Raw genomic sequence first — 19,314 nt, 5'->3', positions numbered from 1 at the left:
TGGTGGGGCCAGCAGGGAAGGACAAGCGCTTTGGTAGCTGTGCAGACCCCCCCTCCCATAGGAGGTGAAGCCTGGCCCAATTGCAGCTTCACACCACATCAATCACTCCACTACTGGGGAGCTTAGAAAACACAACACGCGAGCCCGCAGAGAGTCTTACCTGCTCTGGGATTATCTGGATTTTTGTCTGGGTGGCAGGAGAGGGCCTTCTGTCGGTACGCTTTCTTCACCTGAAAGGATTAGAATACACAATCCTTCATTCCTTGTCCAGGGCCCTTGCTCAGGGCTGACCACCTGCTATAGTGACACTTTGTACAGGTGAAACTGCAGGAGTTCCTGTCAACATCAGCAACAAGAGAGGCTGCTGGCTCCCAAACTGACACCATCCTCGCACACCCACCATGGGGACTTCCATGGTGGTACCAGTCTCGCCCCTGCAAATGTCAATGGGAGCCACAGAAGTGGCAGCAGCACAGTATCCTGGTTTTCTACAGCCACTTGGAAAGAAGCACTCTCAACACAGTCTCAGTGAGAATGTACAGAGCAAGCTTTCTAGAGAAAAATGAAGTCATCAAGTTTTAAAAGGCTTTTGATCCACTCCTAGGGACTGGGATTTACAGAGGTATGTCAACGTAAATAAATATGCACGGATGTTCACTGCAGCACTGGTGGTCCAAACTCATCAGCAGCTCTGAGGGAGAAAGATGAGGCAGTCTGCTGTGCAAATATTTACAGCCACGGAAACCCTAGGGTGCTGTTCATAAAGGTCACCATGAGTTAGAATTGACTTGATGGCAGTGGGTGTAGCTGGAAACTGCCCAAATCCCTATCAACAGAGAGACCCATTTACAAAAATGATGACAGAGAAAGATCTGTCTCTATGCTCTAAGGTTATGGGGACAGAAGGCAAGGTTCACAGCAGTGATATAATGTCTTTGTTGTTGTTGTTAACACAAACAAATAAATGAAATAGAAGTAGTTATAGATATTTAGGTACATATAGGTGAGGTTTTTCCCATTTCTGGAGGCAAATAAACACAGCAGTGATTTCCTTCAGAGAAAAAGAAGGTGCTGCAAAGGGAGTGTTTTACTTCTCATTTTACACTTGTTAGCTCATATTTTTAGTATTCTGCCCAACACATCCTTAAGTATTGCAACTCGAGGCTTGAACATGTTCTTCAATTCCTTCAGCTTAAGAAATGCTGAGCGAGTTCTGCCCTTTGATTTTCTGACTCCAGCTCCTTGCACATTTCATTATAATATCTTACTTTGTTTTCCCGTGCTACCCTCTGGAATCTTCTGATCAACTCCTTAATATCTTGATTTCTTCCCTTTGCTTTGGCTTCTCTGTGCTCCAGTGCAGTATTTAGAGTTTCTTCTGACATCCATTTTGGTCTTTTCTTTCTCCTCTGTCTTTGTAATAACCTTTTGCACTCTTCCTGGAGGATATTCTTGATATCCTCCCACAGCTCATCCTGTCTTCGCTCATTAATGTCCAAGGCCTCAAACCTGTTCCTGAGATGGTTTTGAAATTCAAATGGGATAGATTCAAGGTCAAATTTTGGTTCCTGTGGACTTGATTTACAATTTTCCTCAGCTTCAGCTTGCACTTGCATATGAGCAATTGGTGGTCTGTTCCACAATCAGCACTTGACCTAGTTTTCACGGCTGATATTGAGCTTCTTTCCACAGATGTAATCAATCTGATTCCTGTGCATATTATCAGGTGAAATCCATGAGTATAGCCTGTGTTTGTGTTTCTTTTAAAATGTATTTGCAATGAATAAGGCATTGATTGTGCAAAATTCTATCATTCTACATCCAGCTTCATTTCTGATAAGTCTATGTTTTGCAACTCCCGATCCTTCTTCTCAATTCCCAACTTTTACATTCCAGTTACCCCCTATTATTAATGCATCTTGACTACATTTTTGATCAATCTCTGACTGCAAAAGTTGGTAGAAATCTTCCATTTCCTCCTCTTTGACTCTGGTTGTTGGTGTGTGTATTTGAATGATAATGGTATTCACTGGACTTCCTTGTATGCATATGGATATATCCTCTCACTCACAACATTGTATTTTAAGACTATCTAGAAAAGACTTTTTCAACTATGAAAGCAACCCTATTTTTTCCTCACCTTTTTGTCTCCAGCATAGTAGATCATATGATCTTCTGACTCAAATTCAAACCTTAAGTCGCAATACTTAAGGACACTTTGGGCAGAATACTAAATGATCCAGGTAGCATTAAAAGATGGATGCAAAAAGAAAAAAAAAAGAAGATGGATGCACACCCATGTTTATCACGACTTTATTCACAGTAGCAAAGAACTGGAAACAACCTAAGTGCTTATCAACAAACGACTGGATAGAGAAGCTCTGGTATATTCATACAATGGAATACTACAAAGCATTAAAAACAAGGAACTCAGAAAATATTATACGAAATGGGTGGCCCTGGAGGACATTATGCTGAGTGAAATATCTCAGTCACAAAAGGACAAATACTGCATGGTGCCACTGTTGTAAAACAGGACTGACATTGGGGTTGGGGTGAGATTGAGAAAGATGGGATAAATTATGTATACTGCATTGAAACAGATGAAGGAGAGAACTGTTTAAAAGGGATATGAGATTAGGTATTATTATCATGACAGGAGTCCAGAATAAAGGCTGCATAGTGGAGTGGACTTGGGGGGAGGGATTGTATAACAACGAAAGAATTTTTCTTTCACTTTTCAAAATGAAGAGCGAACTGTAGGGGAGGCTGGGCAGGGAGAAAAGCACAACAATGAACGGAAATCCGAAGTCTCTGTAAACTTTTATTAAATAAAAAAATATTTTAAAAAAGATGGAAAGAGTATACAGAGTCATTGTACCAAAAGGAATTGGTGGACACAGAAGAACTTCATAAAACAACATATGAGCAAGAGCCTGTGGTGATGAAGGAGGAAGTTCAAGCTGCTCTGAATTGGCAAAAAATAAGGTCCCAGGAATTGATGGCATACCGATTGACATATTTCAACAAATAGATGCTGCCCTGGATGTGCTCACCAAGTTGTGCCAAGAAATCTGGAGGACAACCACCTGGCCTGCTGACTGGAAGAGATCTATATTTGTTCCCATTCCAAAAAAGAGTGGGTGATCCAACAGCTTGTGGAAATTATCAAACAATATCATTGATAGCACATGTGAGCAAGATTCTGCTGAAGATAATCCGAAAATGACTGGAAGAGCACATCAGCAGAGAACTGCCAGAAGTGCAGGCTGGATTTAGAAGAGGCTTTGGCACTAGGGATATTATAACTAATGTCAGATGGATCTTGGCTGAAAGCAGAGAGTACCAGAAGAATGTCTATCTGTGTTTCATTGACTATGCAAAGGCTTTTGACTATATGGATCACAACAAACTGTGGCTAACTCTGAGAAGAATGGGAATCCCAGTACACTTGATTGTGCTTATGCAAAACTTGGACTAGAAGGCAGTTGTCAGAACAGAGCAAGGAGACACTGCATGGTTCAAGATTGGGAAGAGTGTGTGTCAAGGACTTTGGACATGTTGCAAGGAGGGATAAGTCCTTGGAGAGGGACATCATACTTGGGAGGGTAGAGGGACAGTGCAGGAGATGAAGACCCTCAATGAGATGGATTGATTCCATCACTGGGGTAATGGGGATAGGAGTATCAGAAACAATAAGACTGGCAAGGGATAGAGGAGGGTTTAGGGCCATTGTACATAGGGTCGCTATGAGTCACAAGCGACTCGATGGAACATAACAACAGTTCATATTTTTAAATATAAACAAAATTACTGCATTTATTTTATTGTCAACAGAGGTTGTCCTAAGTGCAGGGATTATAGCTCATTTTTAGTTTTCATTTTTACATCCTTTTAAAAGGTATTAAAAGGTTTATACTGTTTTTCATATTAGTAAAAACAAACATAGCCACCAAGATTCTCTCATGTATTTTCTACATTGTTGTTTAGCTTGGTTTTTTGTGGTTTATTTTATTGTTGTTGTTGTATACCGTTGAATTGGATCTGACTTGGCACAGGAGGAGATTGCCCCTCCCTCTCCAGCAGAGTATCTGTTGAATTCGAACTGCGTGCCTTCAGGATTGCAGCACAGCTTCTTGCCACTAGGCCACCAGAGCTCCTACACTGTTGTTTTAAGGGAAGCAGAGAACAAGACCTAGGACTCTCTCACTGCCTCCTCAGACTTCTGGCCCCTCAGTTCTGCCCAGAGTGCTAGGAGGAAGAACTTCTGGATCTGCAACTTACAGGAACAGCTAAGCAGTCTGGCCTTCCTGGCTTCCCAAACAGTCACAAATATTTCTAAGCTAAATAAAGGCATACTGAGGTACACATCCACCTCACCAGGAAAGGGCCTGCTGGGCAGGTGTTTGACTCAGTTCCTGCTCCATGGCCAAGTCACAACACTAGACACCTGTTGCAAACCGCTGGGGGTGTGCTGCCACCTCCTGGCCATGGCAAGCACTACCACCTTACCAGCCACGTCCAGTTTTGGTTCCTGACTGAGCTGAGGAAGCAAGAATCACTCCTAGCCCTAGGACAAGTGTTGGCCAAGAGAGTAGATCTACCTCCCTGCCCTCTCACCTGCTCACCCACGACTCATAGCAACCCTACAAACAGCAGATCTGAATCCTACCCTGTCCTTTACCATCATTACCGTCTCTGATACACTTGAGCCCACTGTGTTTAGGGTTCTTTATTTGTTTGGGGTTTTTTGTTTGTTTTGGTTTTTTTAAAAAAGAAAACACAAAGAGAAAGTGAAAAAGCTATGCTCTTTCCCATCCCTCTCTTCAAGGCTCCAATATTACTGGATATTGAGTGTTCTTCTAAGCCTTCCTCCTTGATCACTTATGCAAGCACCTGCATGGGTGGGGGTGGGGGTGTATAACAATAAAAGAATTTTTTTTTCAAAGAGAAAAGCGAACTGGAAATGTGGGTAAGGAGTAAAATGTGCAACAATGAATGAATGTGAATCCAAGTTCTCTATAAACTTTTATTAAAATCTCAATATTTTAAAAATAAAGTACCTGCAAAAAAAAGTTCATTAGTGTTTTCTTTCTGGCCTCTCTTTCTACCCTGTCTTCTCTCTCTGATTCCATCTCTGTTCTCTCTCTGAGGTGGATGGGAAGAGAAGAGGCAAGGAGGAGGAGTCCAGCTTCCTGGGTGTCTAGTTGCTCAATTTGGAGGGAGCTCTGGTGGTTTAGTCTGTAGGGAGTTGCACTGATAACCCAAAGGTCCCTTTGGTGGCTTGAATCCATCAGCAACCAACCAGGATAGAGAAGGGCCATCTCCTCCCGTGCAATTTACAGCCTCTGAAAACCTGATGGAGGGTCAGCTGTGGATCAGTTCCAACTTGACGGCAATCAGATGCTCTTCCTCAGGACCAGGATTAGTAGGCACTCCTTAATTAGAGGAGTGTTTTCCTTTTGTATCCAGGAACTCTTTGACAGTGACTTACAGAAAATGACATATATGCTCCTTCATGTAAAGAACAGCATATATAAAACAATAGAAAGGAGAGAAAAGGGCTAGTGAGAAAGTAGGATAAAGTTGCTGTGTATATTGTTAATTTTCTTTTTAAATTTTTGAGATAATGCTGTATGGATTTTATTGTCAAGAAAATATTAAACATTGGACTGAGTTTCAGGCACAAGGAGGCCACCTGAAGAGAGCAGAGGATCCCACCTGGTAGCAGGGAAACAGGACTACAATGTTCCGGATCCAGGGCCTCGTGCCAAAGCTAGACTCAGAGGAAATGAAAATGGAAGATGTACGAGGACGTTATCTCTTCCATATGCAACTTTCTCAGCTATGTGGCTCTGCTGCGAGTCACTCCCTTTATCTTAAAGAAACTGGACAGCATATAGACTTGACATCGCATGTGAAGGCATGGTATAAAGACCTTGGTTCGAGTTTCTACTCCCATTTGCAAATGAATATACTCAGAAAGACCTAAGAAACTCTCAGATTGAATGGACCTAAAATTTCTACTTGTTAAGTACAATTTGCTAAAATAGAAAACTGGGAAGAATGGGGGAAAAGAAGATATTAAACAGTTTTCTGTTTATAATGAATTTACTCCATTGTCAATCACAACTCTTAACAACCTTATAAGACACAGCAGAATTGTTCCACAGTCTTTTCAAGACTGCACATAGTCAGAAAAGCAAATGCCTCATCTTTCTCCACTGCTGCTGGTGGATTCAAACTGATGACCTTTCAGTTAGCAGCCACGTACCTAACCACTGTACCAACAAGGCTTCTAGAATTCATTTAGGATGTTAAATAGAAGAAAATCAGCTTTCCACTTAAATAAGGAAACAAAATTGCTCAACCTGAAAAATATAAATTATGACACAATGAGAAGTAATCTACATATATTAATTCCTGACTCTCCAAAATTTGTTCCTCTGTCTTTAGCCATCTACCTGGTAAACAATTTAACTTTATTGAAGAAATTTAGTCTTTGTCCTCAGTTCTTCAGAGATATTCTTAAAAGATAATCTAGGGCGTTTCCCTAGGGATTGAAATGGTTTTCACTGGAGAGTTTATGCTAATGGCTACCTCTTGGTTGGGGCTCTTTGGCCATAAAGATCCATGGTATGTGAGATCAGCTGACCTCAAGGGTGGAGAATTAAAGAATGAGGTTAGGAAATCAGCCCGGTGTAAGAGATCCTTATAAAGGATCTGGACAAGGAAGTTCCATGTGCTTCCTGGATGATGACATCAATGCACACGGGAGGGTACAGTGTCCATTTGGGGGCATGGAAATTCCCTACAGGGGACCTTGCCAGACCCTGCCCTATGTGTCTCTTCTATCTTTTTTGCCATAATAAATCTGTAAAAATGGCACTTATCACAAGTCTCATGAATATTAGTAGTGATGGAGAACCCACAGGAGTAGTGACAGGATGTTTATAGATCAGATATCCTGAGTGGGGAAAGGGAACTTTTGGACTTGCAGTCAGCCCAACAGCAGTGACTGTGGTGTGGGGGCTCTCCAGCTTGGAACTGGCATCTCAGGTCTTGAGCAGACCGTTATCTGAAGGATCAAGCCCTTTACTCTTGAGATCTGATCCAGCCTGGGGCAGTTAAAGAGGGCTACATGAGCATCTGGTATCAGAAGAGAAATGATTTAGACTAATCTATATAATTTGGTGTCAGAGAAGTAGAATTTGATACCATTTAGGTTGATATAAAAGTGAGACTCCATACTTACATTCCCCCAAAACCCACCAAACTCATTGTTGATGAGTTAAGTGCAACTCACAGCAACCCTCCATCAGGTTTCTAAGACAGTAAATGTTTACAGAGGAGATGGACTGCCTATCTTTCTCTTAAATTGGTGGGTAGGAACCATGGACCTTTCAGTTGACAGTGCAGTTTGCCACTGAAACTCCTTTACTCTATTTCTATAGTCTCATCAAATCTTACATGAAGCAGTGAGTACAGCATAAAAAGGCAATCTTTCTTCCCATCTGCATGAACCCCAATCCCCAGCTATCCAGGTTCTCACATCCCTGACATTTACAACCAAATGCAATTGCCCTAATCAAAGTATTTTGGCTCCCTAGACTTTCAAGTCCTGACATGCACCTGTATCCAAACCACCTTTTAAAGTGACAAGGAGCTGAATGTCCACATTTCCAAGTTAAACAAAACAGTCTCACACACTGGCTAGATAGTAGGGAGGTGAGAGGTGGGAGAGAGATTAGGAGGTGAAGGCCTTAAAGTCAGGGTAAGCTGGCACTCCTCCCAAGGAGGATGAAAGCTCTCCAAATGCTCCCTGAATCCTTCATACCTTGTGGGTTTACTAAGGGCATCCAGAATATGCAGGCCTTGAGATGGAGGTTGGGGAAACAATCATTCTCTGACATTGCTTAGAAAGGAAGATTACCATAAAAAAATTAATTACATTACAATCCAGGAGGCAGCTTACGAATGGTCCCTAAACTGGGACACAGAGAAGGGACTGACTATCTCAATGCTGAAGGCTTCTCAGAAGCAAGTTGGGCCTTAAAAGATAAGAAGGAATTCTCCAAGCAGAAAGTGGGGAAAGCAGATGAGAGGAAGAGTGTGAAAGAGCATGGACTTCTCTTTAAACCCTGGACCAGTTTTAAAAACCCAGTCCTCCTGGAGTAAACTCTTATTCTAGTTCATGACCCACTTCTCTGAGTAGAACTGTGCTCTGTGGGATTTTCAAGTGGCTGATGTTTTAGAAGCAGATGACCAGGTCCTTCTTCCAAGCATCTATGGGTGGACTCAAACTTCAGCTTGTGCCACACAAGGACGTCTTTGAGGAGAGGTATGAAAGTCTTACTTTAATGAGGGAAAGGTACTGAGAACTGAAAAGTATAACAAATGGTTATAATAAAACATGGAAATAAAATAATATTTTTGGCAAAAGATACTTGGTTAATTGGTAAATTTCAATTAGACAAAGCCATAAATGTAAAGTGAACCAAGAAGAGTAAACCAAGATGAAAAGATAATAAAGTTAACTCAAGTATGATGCTAAAAATATAGGAAAGTTCATGTGATTCATAAGGTATGTATGATTCATAAAACAGAGAGAACAATTAGAAGGAAAAGCCACTCACACCCGTACAGGGTACTTACTCTGTACAGGGCCACAAGTGGAGCCCTAAGGCATTCAAGAATAATAAAATGGGATGGATGACTGTGGAGCTTGATGAGGAACCTTGACCTTTTCGACCTGCTATGAAAATGTGCCACAAAGCTTCAGGCAAGATGAGTGGAACACAGGTCTGGCCAAGGAACAAATCATCCAACTCAACTCACACTCACTGCTGTGGAGTCAGAACTGAATCATACCCGCTTCTCCCGCAGGTTTTCACGAGGCTGTAAATTGAATGGAAGAGACTCACAATCTTTTCCTCCCTAGGAGCTGTTAATGGATTCAAATGGCCAGGGGCCTGGCTTTTAGGTTAGCAGTACAATTCCCCGTGGACTACGCCACAGAGCTATCATAACAAACCACACTGTTGTTAGGTGTCACAGAATCCACTATGACACAAATAACATATTTGAACGTGGCCCTATTCTGCACCATTCTCATCATCTCTGATGGACTTGAGTCCATTGTTACCACTGTGTTAAACCATCTGGTTGAGGGTCTTTTTCTGGCCTCCACCTTTCCCAGCATGATGTTTTTTTCCAAGGACTGGCTCCTTCTGACAACATACCCAAAGTATGCGAGATAAAGTTTAACCATCCTTAACTCTAAGGAACACTTTGGATGCACTTCCTCTAAGACAGACTTGTTTATTCTTTTAAGTTGTTTCAATTACACTCTAAGCATGTGAAAGGATGACAGAAGAACTACTATCTCTGAATTGAAGTGGTGAAGAAAATAAATTATAGCTAAGTGTCAGATTCTAATATGCCATCAATGGTACTGTTAAAATATTTATCTTAAAATATATTTCAAAATAATTATGGGTAAGTAAGGTAGCAGAACTCTCGAAAATTGGCTTTCTAGCCATTGTGTCAGTCCCCATTGAGGGGGCATGGTCTCTAACTACCTTAAATGCAGACAAATGGTCTTAGAAATGGTAATTTCTTTGAGGTCAATGTAAGAGTGCTTTCCACATTGTGAGAGAGGGTAGTGATGGTGGTGGAGAGTGTGAATAGATTATGACACTACTGTGAAGGGACTGTGACAAGGTGTAACAAGAAGAACCCTGCAAATAAAGAACACAGTTAAAAGTTTTGCTTGCTGGATAACTGAAGGAAAATTGAGTTTTAACTGCTCTGAGATAGTTTGTGGAACGACTGAGGAAACCAGAGGCTTCTTGCATTTGTGTTGTTGAACTGAACTGGTCTTTCACTAATGGAAGAATTGTGCCTTGTTACTCTGGCTTGGGATTGATTTGTATTGTGAGATATTCTTTGCCTCCCTTACTCTCCAATCCATTTCCCTAATAAACCCCACAACTGTAAGTAAAGTCTGTGAATAAATTTGCAACAAACACTGAACCTAATGATTGGCAGGAAAAGGTGCAGGAGCATGTGGGGTGGCATGTCTGACAATGTAGTTTTGTGTTATACGGATCCTATGGGTATGACTGAGGAGGACAGTTCCTCTTTATGACGAGGGTAGAAGTCAGACTCAGCCACCTTCACATTGCATCTGCTCCTTATACAGTAAGTAAAAACATTAAGTAAAAAAAATCCCACCTAAATAAAAAAAAAATGAAAAAGAAAAAGAATGATCAAACTATTCATCTACTTTCAGAGGGGTGAAGAAATCCCTAAGTATGAAAAGGATGAATTCACACATAACATGCCCTGAATGCAAATAATGCATGAGTTTGACTAAGAAAAATGTTTTTATTTTTCTAAGTCAAAAATCACAGACAAAATTAAGACAGGGAAAAGAAAATTCAGGACATATTTGAATCAAATATGATCGGCAATACCATCTTAACTATATTAAGAGCTCAGGCAAAGACCTAAGAGAAAGACAAGCTTTAATAAGGAAATAGAACACCTATGTTTATTTCGGCTTTGTTCACAATAGCAAAGAGCTGGAAACAAACCAAGTGCCCATCAACAAATAAATGGATAGAGAAGCTCTGGTATATTCACACAATGGGGTACTATGCAATACTGAAAAACAAGGAACTCATGAATATTACACAAAATGGGTGACCATGGTGGACATTATGCTGAGTGAAATATCTCAGTCACAAAAACACAAATATGGCATAATGCCAGTGTTATAAAAGAGGACTGTAATAGGGGAAAGGGGAGACTGAGAAAGACAGGATAAATAATGTATACTGCATTGAAACAGATGAGGGAGAGAACTGTTTTAAAAGGACATATGATTGGATATTGTGACAGGAGTTCAGAATGAGGGTAGCATGGTGGAGTGGACTTCGGGAGGAGGGAATGAATAACAATGAAACAATTATTTATTTTTTTTTTTACTTTCCAAAAAGGAAAGTGAATGGGGGAAGGGGTGGGTAGGGAGAAGAGTGCAACAATGAATGAATGGAAATCCAAAGTCTCTGTAAACATTCATTAAAATAATTTTTTTAAAAAGGTAAATTTAAAAAAATAAGGAAATAGAGAAATACATGAAGAGACAAATACAAATGAAAAGTGTTCACAAGTACAAAAATTAAATCATTTTTCACCTGTCAATTGACAGCAAGTAAAAAGAAAGGATATAATTAATATTGGTGGCATTATAGTTAATATGTAAATTGGTACAAGAACTACAGAAGGCCCAGCAAGCTCTACTGAGAGTCTATTCTAAACGAATATTTAGAAAACCAAATAATATTTATCAGCATGGTATTTATTATCAACATGGCTGTTTATTATAGCATTATCCATAATTAAAGAAATAATTTAAATTTTAAAACAATAACAAAAATAGTAGTAGCCAGTCTCAATATAACAGTAGTCGGCCCTGGTCTACAGTGTTTTTAATACACTAACTTACTAATATTCAAACATCCTATAGATGAAGAAATGGTGACAAAAAGTGTCAGTCACTTATTGCCATCAATTTGGCATGGACTCATAACTGGCCCTCCCTTAGATTTCCAAGGTAGTAAATCACATGGGAGGAGACTGTGCATCTTTCTCCCATGGAGTGAGTCCCTGAGAGATTCAAACCACCAGAGACAGAGTGAGGGCTACATGGTGGAGGGGACCTGGGGGAGGGTTTGTAAAACAATGAAAGAATCCTTTCTTTTACTTTTCCATAATTTTTGACTCATGTACTTATAACTTGTTAGTCAAATTTGTGTCTTCTAAGTTGCAACACCCCCATGATACATCTTCAAGGATGAACATGTACGGCCAAGCACAATCAATAAGAGTACATCTAAATTCCAAAATCAATCTCCATAATAGTCTATGTGTTTCCTACTGCCAAAGGGGCCCTTTAGAGTAGTGAGAGAAGATCTTCACCCTGAAACCCACAGCGTCCCTTTTCAGCAGGAAGTAGCTAAGAGAATACGCCATCCCCTTTTCCTTATGAATCAGGGTGAAGTCTCTCTCAGGGAGGAGTGATAGGGAATGGCAAAGGGCACACCGACAAAGGAGATTAATCAGAACTGACTTTGACAAGCACTGTGGCAATTGGACAATTAAAACAGACATTCGGATGGCGGGGAAGAAGAACAAACTGGGAAGGAGGGTGGAGAGAATGGTGTGGCAATGAAGGAGTGAAAGCCCAGAATCCCTGTGAATGTTCATTGAAACTAATAAAATTTAATAATAATTTAAAAAAAAAAAAACACCAGAGACACACAGCCTGTGGGTTAGGAGCACAATTCCCTATGCACCAGGCCACCAGAGCTCCCTGAGACAAAAAGGAGGGTTAAATAAATTACGATATTAAAAAATCTATTTAATGAAAAACCACGTAATCATTATTTCCAAGATAAGCTTCTACTCCAGCCAAACACAGAAATGAACTGTGCTCCTAAACTACCACCTACACCATCAAAAGCCAAGTGAGAAGTCCAGACTTCCACCCTTGCTAGAGGGACCCAGAACTTTCAATCCTGTGAAATGAAAGTATAAAAATATCTCTAGAAGGAAGGATCACAGTTGATATTTGTCTTCTACAATAAGCTTTTCCCCTGAGGGGAAAAATAAAAGTTAACAGAACAAGGTAATGTGGCTTCTTTCTACTATTCTAAGCTAGGAGGCACTGTGGTTCACAGAAAGAGAAGGTTCTGACAGTTGTGCTTTTAAATTCTGAATCTTCCACACAAAAGATTCATTGAATGACCTTGGGAACAAATTTCATTCAGCCTTAGGTCATTCACTCAGCCTTTCAACTACAAAGTGAGGAAAATGATTCCTACACATGGAGCTATTTTGAGGGGTAAAAGAAATAACCATGTGAATGAAGCACCTGACAAAATCCACGCTCCCATTCCCTAAGTTCCCTATTGTCTATCCCGAAAAGCAGTTATTTCAGATGGAAAATGTGTCACCAATCTTTTCCCTCAATTCTCTTCTGATAGCCAAATAGGCCATTTCTTTTCCTGATCTCTAAAGGAGCACCTGTGCCCTTCTCAGACCTCCCTGCTACACATCTGAGAACTGGACAATAAATAAGGATGACAGAAGAATCGATGCCTTTGGGTTGTGCTGTTAGAGAAGAGTAGTGAATACTTCATGAACTGTCAAAAGAATAGCCAGAGTGCTCCTTAGAGGCAAAGATAGTGAAGTTTCATCTGACGCACTCTGGGCATGTTGCTAGAAAAGGCTATTCCATGGAAAGGAACATCATGCTTGGAGAGGTGGAGGGTCAGCGAGAGAAAGGATGAGATGGACTGATGCAGTGACTGAAGCAATGGGCTCAAATATGTCAGAGATGATAAGGATGGCACAGGATAGGACAGGGTTCAGACCTGTTGTTCAGAGGGTGGCTGAGTTATATTCGATGGCATTTAACAATAACAACAACATAAAAAATAAAGGGGAGCTTTCGCGGCCTCCATCTATTACATACTTTGGGCATGTGGTCAGGAGGAGCTAGTCCTTGGAAAAAGAAAGGTGGAGGGTCAGAGAAAGACAGGAAAAACCTCAACAAGACTGATACACTGACCGTAACAATGGGCTCAAAAATAACAGATGGTGAGGGTGGTGCCGGGCAGGCAAAGTTCAGCTCTATTATTCACGGGCTGCTATGAGTCAGTAGTTGACTTGACGGCACCTCACACCAACTGCTAGTTCATGGGGAATTGAGCTGCTAACAACCCAAAGGCCCAGCATCTCCAGTGGCTCTGAGGGGTAAAAATGGACAGTCTCAAGCATTTACTGCCCTTAGCTGGCCACAGTTAGTGGAATCAAGATGAAGCAATTAATCACTCTGGCTGCTGTTGGTGGAATGGCAGCCGTGGCCGCAGTGCCTGTGGTTCTCAGCGCTGTGGGCTTCACCGGGGCTGGGATCGCAGCCTCCTCCCTAGCTGCCAAGATGATGTCACAGCAGCCGTCCCCAATGGGGGTGGTGTGGCTGCTGGCAGCTTGGTGGCTACTCTGCAGTCCGTGGGAGCTGCTGGCCTCTCCACCTCTTCCAACATCTTCTGGGCACTGCTGGGTCAGCTTTCGGGTACTACATGGGGGGTTCGAAAAGGAAAACCCCACCTGCTCCCTCAGATGAAGCCTCAGAAGAAGAAGAGGACTCATCTTCAGGAGATGATGACCCCCAAATTAGACATCCATAAAAAGAAAACATGAGAAATTAAGTTGCTGTGCTGATGACTGCCCTGTCAAAAAAAAAAATAGTCTCCTTCCATTATGATCACCCTTGGAAACCTGACAGAGGGCTGTTATGAGTTGGAACTGACTCAATGGTAGTGAGTTTTTGGATCAAAAGTATGCTTAATGAAATGTGCCCAAGAGTACTCTAAAGTAGGTAACAGAGTGCTCTGGACCTAGGAGCCCTTCCTCTAGGCAAGTACCAGTCCAAACCAAACATTCCAGGTTCTCTGTGAAGAAGGCAAACTGTGCATCAGTCCAATTCCTGACAGGAATTCTAGGGAAGGACTTAGGTTCACAGTGGCACCAGGTCAATGTGATTTAGGTGGATAGGATTCATTTTAGTCTAGGGTTTCTGTTGTTGTTATAGACTATCAAGTCAGAACCAATTCATAGCTTACCCTCCAATGGGTTTTCAGAGGCTGTGAATTACATGGGAGTACACTTCCCATCGTTCTCCTGTGGGGCAGTCTGCAGGCAGGATTCAAAGAGCCTAACTTTGGGTTAGCAGCACAACTACACTCACTGACTAACTCCCAGGGGCTTAAAATAGTCTCATTCAAAAGAGTAGAAGGCAATGGTAAATAGCCTGAGATCTTCCAGAATGACAGGAAACCAAAACTCAATTGGCCTAAGAATACTGGCCAAGTATGCCTGTCCTGATTAACTAGTTAATACTATATTTAGCAACTACACCTGCCCTGGGCAGGGCCCATTCCTCGGTTTTAGCCTGGAAGGTCAGTTTTGACTTTGAACCAGCTGGACTGGAGTTTGGACTTAATGCTATAAACTAGATGCCTAGCTTTGCCCAGCCCTCCTGCAGTAACAGCTGCCGGAAGAATTTCATCATGTAAACACAATTGCCTTAAAGCAGGCATTTGTGAAAAGCTTCCAGTGTCAAGATTGTTTATTATGAAACAATCCTATTATGAGCAGCTTAAGAGGCTAGTTTCTGTCCTATAGGTCCTTGTGAGTCATAGGGTAATGTGTAAAACCCTAGTTAAAGGGGGGAAATGCCCAACATTTCATATTAACTATAATAAAGTACCTACACAGTGTAATGGTTAAGAGCTCAGTTGCTAACCAAAGGCTGGCAGCTGGAACTCATTCAGCAGCTCGTAGAGAGAAAGACCTAGAGAACTATTTCCATAGAGATCACAGCCACCAAGACACAATGGGGAGGTTTTACTCTATCATAACACCCAGCAATAACAATGTTAAGATTAAAAAAGGAGAGGAACTTTCCAAAGGACAAGGAAACAGAGGGACCACACAGATAATGATGTAGAGATTGGAATTGGAAGGTCTGCTATGAAATTATCACAGGTGTGGGATCACAGAGGCAGGACAGAAACAAGAGAAGTTGCCAAGGGCTACCAGGTTTTCTCCCACAGGTCTTTCTAGCACTTGGAAAGACTCTTGGCATTTCCTGAGACTTCACTGGATGACAGCTGGGGAGTAGCCCATACAATGACCCCTGTCCATGGTTCTGAGACTCAGGCTGTCTCCAAGGACCAAGCTCCAGGATGACAAAGATCTTTGATATAAACTCCACAAGGTCTTAAAGCTCCATTCTGCAGAAGTTTGCACTTTCTCCTGGATGACTTTATTTCTCTCTCTCTCTCTCTCTCTCTCTTTTCTTTTTTTATTTATTATTGTTTGTGTATGTACCATCAAATCAGATCTGACTGGTACAGGAGGAGATTGTCCCTCCTTCTCCAGCAGAGCATCTGGTGGATTTGAACTGCGTACTTCTGGGATTGCAGTGCAGCTTCTTGCCACTAAGCCACCAGAGCACTGCCTACCAGTCGGGGCATAACTTGAGTTTAGTCTGCCCTTCAGTCTCTCAGGATCATTATCCAGAACATAAATAACTGGACTGAACAACACATCCAGGTGCCAGTTAAGGAAGATTACCTCGCTCAGTGACTAGATCTTAAATTGTTTAATAGCTTTTCTACCTTTTTTCCTGGTTGGCCTCTGTAGAAAATATGTGATCCATCATCTTAACTGTTATTTTCTTTTGTTTTAATGGTCTGGAAAAAAGGATAAATTAGTTACAGCTTTACCTCAAATGAAAGGATGCATATTCTCCCTAAGAAGATATGGGGGTGTCCCTTATTGATGGTGGATGGATCTCAGACATAGTTTATAAATTCAGGATATCAATAAAAAGTTGTCTATGACCTGGTTGCTCATCAAGTTTAGGAAAACAGTAAAAAGTTACCTATGTAAGGTCTATTGACTGATCAGCCAGCTGTGAGATTGTTATTCCAAGAACTAAAGATTTCCAATTAAGACATCTTAAATAAAAAATTGAGAAATTTTTTTAAAAAGCCCTTGAGAAATTACTTTGAAGAAGGCACCATTTGCAAAGAATCCTGATAACTACCTTGAACATAAAACCTAGGACTTCAGAAAACTATCATGGGAAGAGACATCATGGAACAAGCAACCTTATCTGACCCCTGGACACTTCCCTCCTGAACCTTTCCTCTTTTAACTACTCCCTCTGATTACCCCTTAAAAGCCTGGCTTGAACCTGGCATGTCAGAAAAACAGTCTTTAGAGCATCAATGATCAATGTGTCCATTTTCCCTCGGATCACTGGTATCTGAATAAAACTTGCTTCAAGATTCAAAATCAGGCTCTACTCAACTGGCATCTAGTGACAGGCAGCTGAATACTGTCTTTTATCTGGTTATGTTATTATGATAAAAAGGAGGAGCTTCAGGGAGCAGGAAGTTGAACTTATTCCCCAGACCCAGGACAGTGCAATGAACAACACTGGGCACTTAGAAGGCACACAAGAAATGTCTAGTGAATGAAAGATGAAAACAATTATTTGTTCTAAACCAAAACACATTCAGAGGGCCTCAAATGTGTACAATTCAGATCCACTGAAGAAAGGAAGACAGCAGGGGCTGTCTGGATCCTGGGAGACATAATCACCATTTTGCAACTTTCCCTTTTACCTGCTAAAACTTCCTCTTGATAAACCAGGTCTGGAAAAGAGTAGAATTCACTATAGCATACTGCCAAGAAAACCACAGTAGTAACTAAAGGTTATCCCCCCTGCTGCCCTAGTCCACATTACAGAGGAGAAGGATGAGTAAGGAGTCAGCAGAAACTCAGCCCGCCCCCATAAGCTCTGAAGCCCCATATCAGGTTCTACCACTTAGAGAAGCCCAGAGTAGGGAGGATTCTGGGAGCTGGGTCTCCTACCATTTCTATTTGGGTTTGCCCCAGGTATACTATGGGAGCCTCTAATGACCCACTAGCTCCCAGTTTCACCTCCTGAGGGGAAAGAAGTCCTGACTCACTTGAAGAAGTAAGGTGCTGAGGGGTCCCATAAAGAGAAAATAGGTATCATTAACCTGAAAGGTGCCCTACAAAGAAACATGAAAACCTGTTGCTGTTTTCCAACTCATAGAGATTCTTATAGGGCAGGGCAGAACTGCCCCAGTGGGTTTCCAAGTCTGCAAATCTTTTCAGAAGTGTTTTGCTTTCTCCTCCAAGAGATGCTGGTGGGTTTGAATTGCCGATGTTTTGGATGCCAGCCAAGTGCTTAGCCACTGTGCCACAAGGGCTCCTTGTCCTACAAAGAGATCATTATTTTTAAACAGGTTGCTACACTTTCTTGTAATAAAAATTGGAGCCAGGTAAGTAAGTGGTGCAAATAATTGGACCCAGTTTTCAAAAGCTAGACTGATGAATTGCAATCTGATAATGATAAAAATAATAGCAGCTCTATGTGAAAAGTGGCAGTGAATGAATATACCAGCCTGGTGAATCAGCTAGAAATTCATTACCAGGCTGAGTTCCAGTAATGGAAACAGTCAGTAATCACAGCCTGGGCAGTAATTTCTCCCCAAGCCCAGGGCAGGCAGACACCTCACCTCCTCACTGGCTGGAACACCAGAGGTCTGTGACTGCCTGATGTCACAAGCAGGAAGTCAAAGTGCTCTTATCTGAAAGTCCCCACTGACTAAAAGTTGGGTCACTTTCATTCCTTTCAATCTGGGGCTCTCACAGTCAGTCAACAGAGAAATCCCCAAACGCCTGGTCACTACAGAAACATTACTCTTAAGAGAAGCAGGAAGCCAGTCGGATACTCACTCCTCAGATTGGTCCTACCAGCTCAACAGTCCCAAGACATGCGTCTGCTGGTGATAGTTAGATGATTGTAGACAGACCAGGATCTCACGCTAACATCTCCCTCATACTGCTGAAGAGAACATGGTCCAGACTGGGAGAGTGAGCCATATAGTCTGGAACAACACTGACCATGCACAGAGCTTCTATGCCCCAATTCAGAATCTGGATCTTCAGCCCTTAGCATCTCAGCTCCATCAGTCCTTCAGGCTCCTATACTTGATCCAGCTCTTCCTTTAACCTTTCTCACGTCCCTCCCTCCCTCCTGGACCTCAAACCCTGTCCTGCTCATTTCCCTACACCAGTTCTCACTTGAGGCTCAGTCTATGACCTAACTCCTACTCCTCTTCATATATTATATTTTTCTCAGGCCCTGTCTTCTCCTTCTTATCCTGGTCCTACCCACTCACTGTCATCATAATGACCTTGTAGGACCCTGTAGAACCTACAGGGTTTACAAGGCTGTAAATATTTACAGAAGACTGGCAAATCTTTCTTCCATGGAGCAGCTGCTGAGTCCAGATCTCTAATTTGGGTGTTAGGAGCTAAGCACTTAGTCACTGCACCACCAGGTCTCCTTTAATCTGACTCTCTGTACCCCTATACCACCTGCAAATCCTAAAATCCTTCCCATCTTCTCAAAGTTGGAGTCTCTCACCCCTGAGGTCCATTATATACCTCAGGTCTAGCTTTCCCTCACCCAGCCACTGTCTGCTGCTGCCCACTGATACTTGAGTCCCTCCCCAGTCTCTGCCCTTTTTTCCTCTCTGGGGCTCCCGTACAACTGCATCTTGTATATATCTGCTCCCCTCTCCTCATTTATTGGTTTCTTTTGTAAGTAAATTTCTAAGTAAATTAATAAATTTA

General features: G+C 41.8%; 1 protein-coding gene and 1 pseudogene across 1 annotated transcript in view; one reads left to right on the top strand and one right to left on the bottom strand.

Annotated features, from left to right (window-relative positions):
* DNAJC17 (DnaJ (Hsp40) homolog, subfamily C, member 17) overlaps nt 1–19,314 on the bottom strand; it is a 57,242-nt gene that overhangs the window by 13,923 nt on the left and 24,005 nt on the right. Inside the window, exon 2 of the mRNA XM_006883010.1 lies at nt 161–230. Coding sequence (XP_006883072.1) covers nt 161–230 — 70 coding nt within the window. The remainder of the gene's footprint in view (nt 1–160; nt 231–19,314) is intronic.
* On the top strand, nt 13,886–14,271 carry LOC102849832 (annotated as a pseudogene).

This window comes from Elephantulus edwardii, unplaced genomic scaffold, assembly GCF_000299155.1.
Source record: "Elephantulus edwardii isolate Elephantulus edwardi_28Jun2011 unplaced genomic scaffold, EleEdw1.0 scaffold00026, whole genome shotgun sequence".
In the NCBI taxonomy this organism is placed as follows: Eukaryota; Metazoa; Chordata; class Mammalia; order Macroscelidea; family Macroscelididae; genus Elephantulus; species Elephantulus edwardii.
Note: the sequence above shows the minus strand (reverse complement) of the source record. Positions and strands in the feature narration are given on the sequence as shown.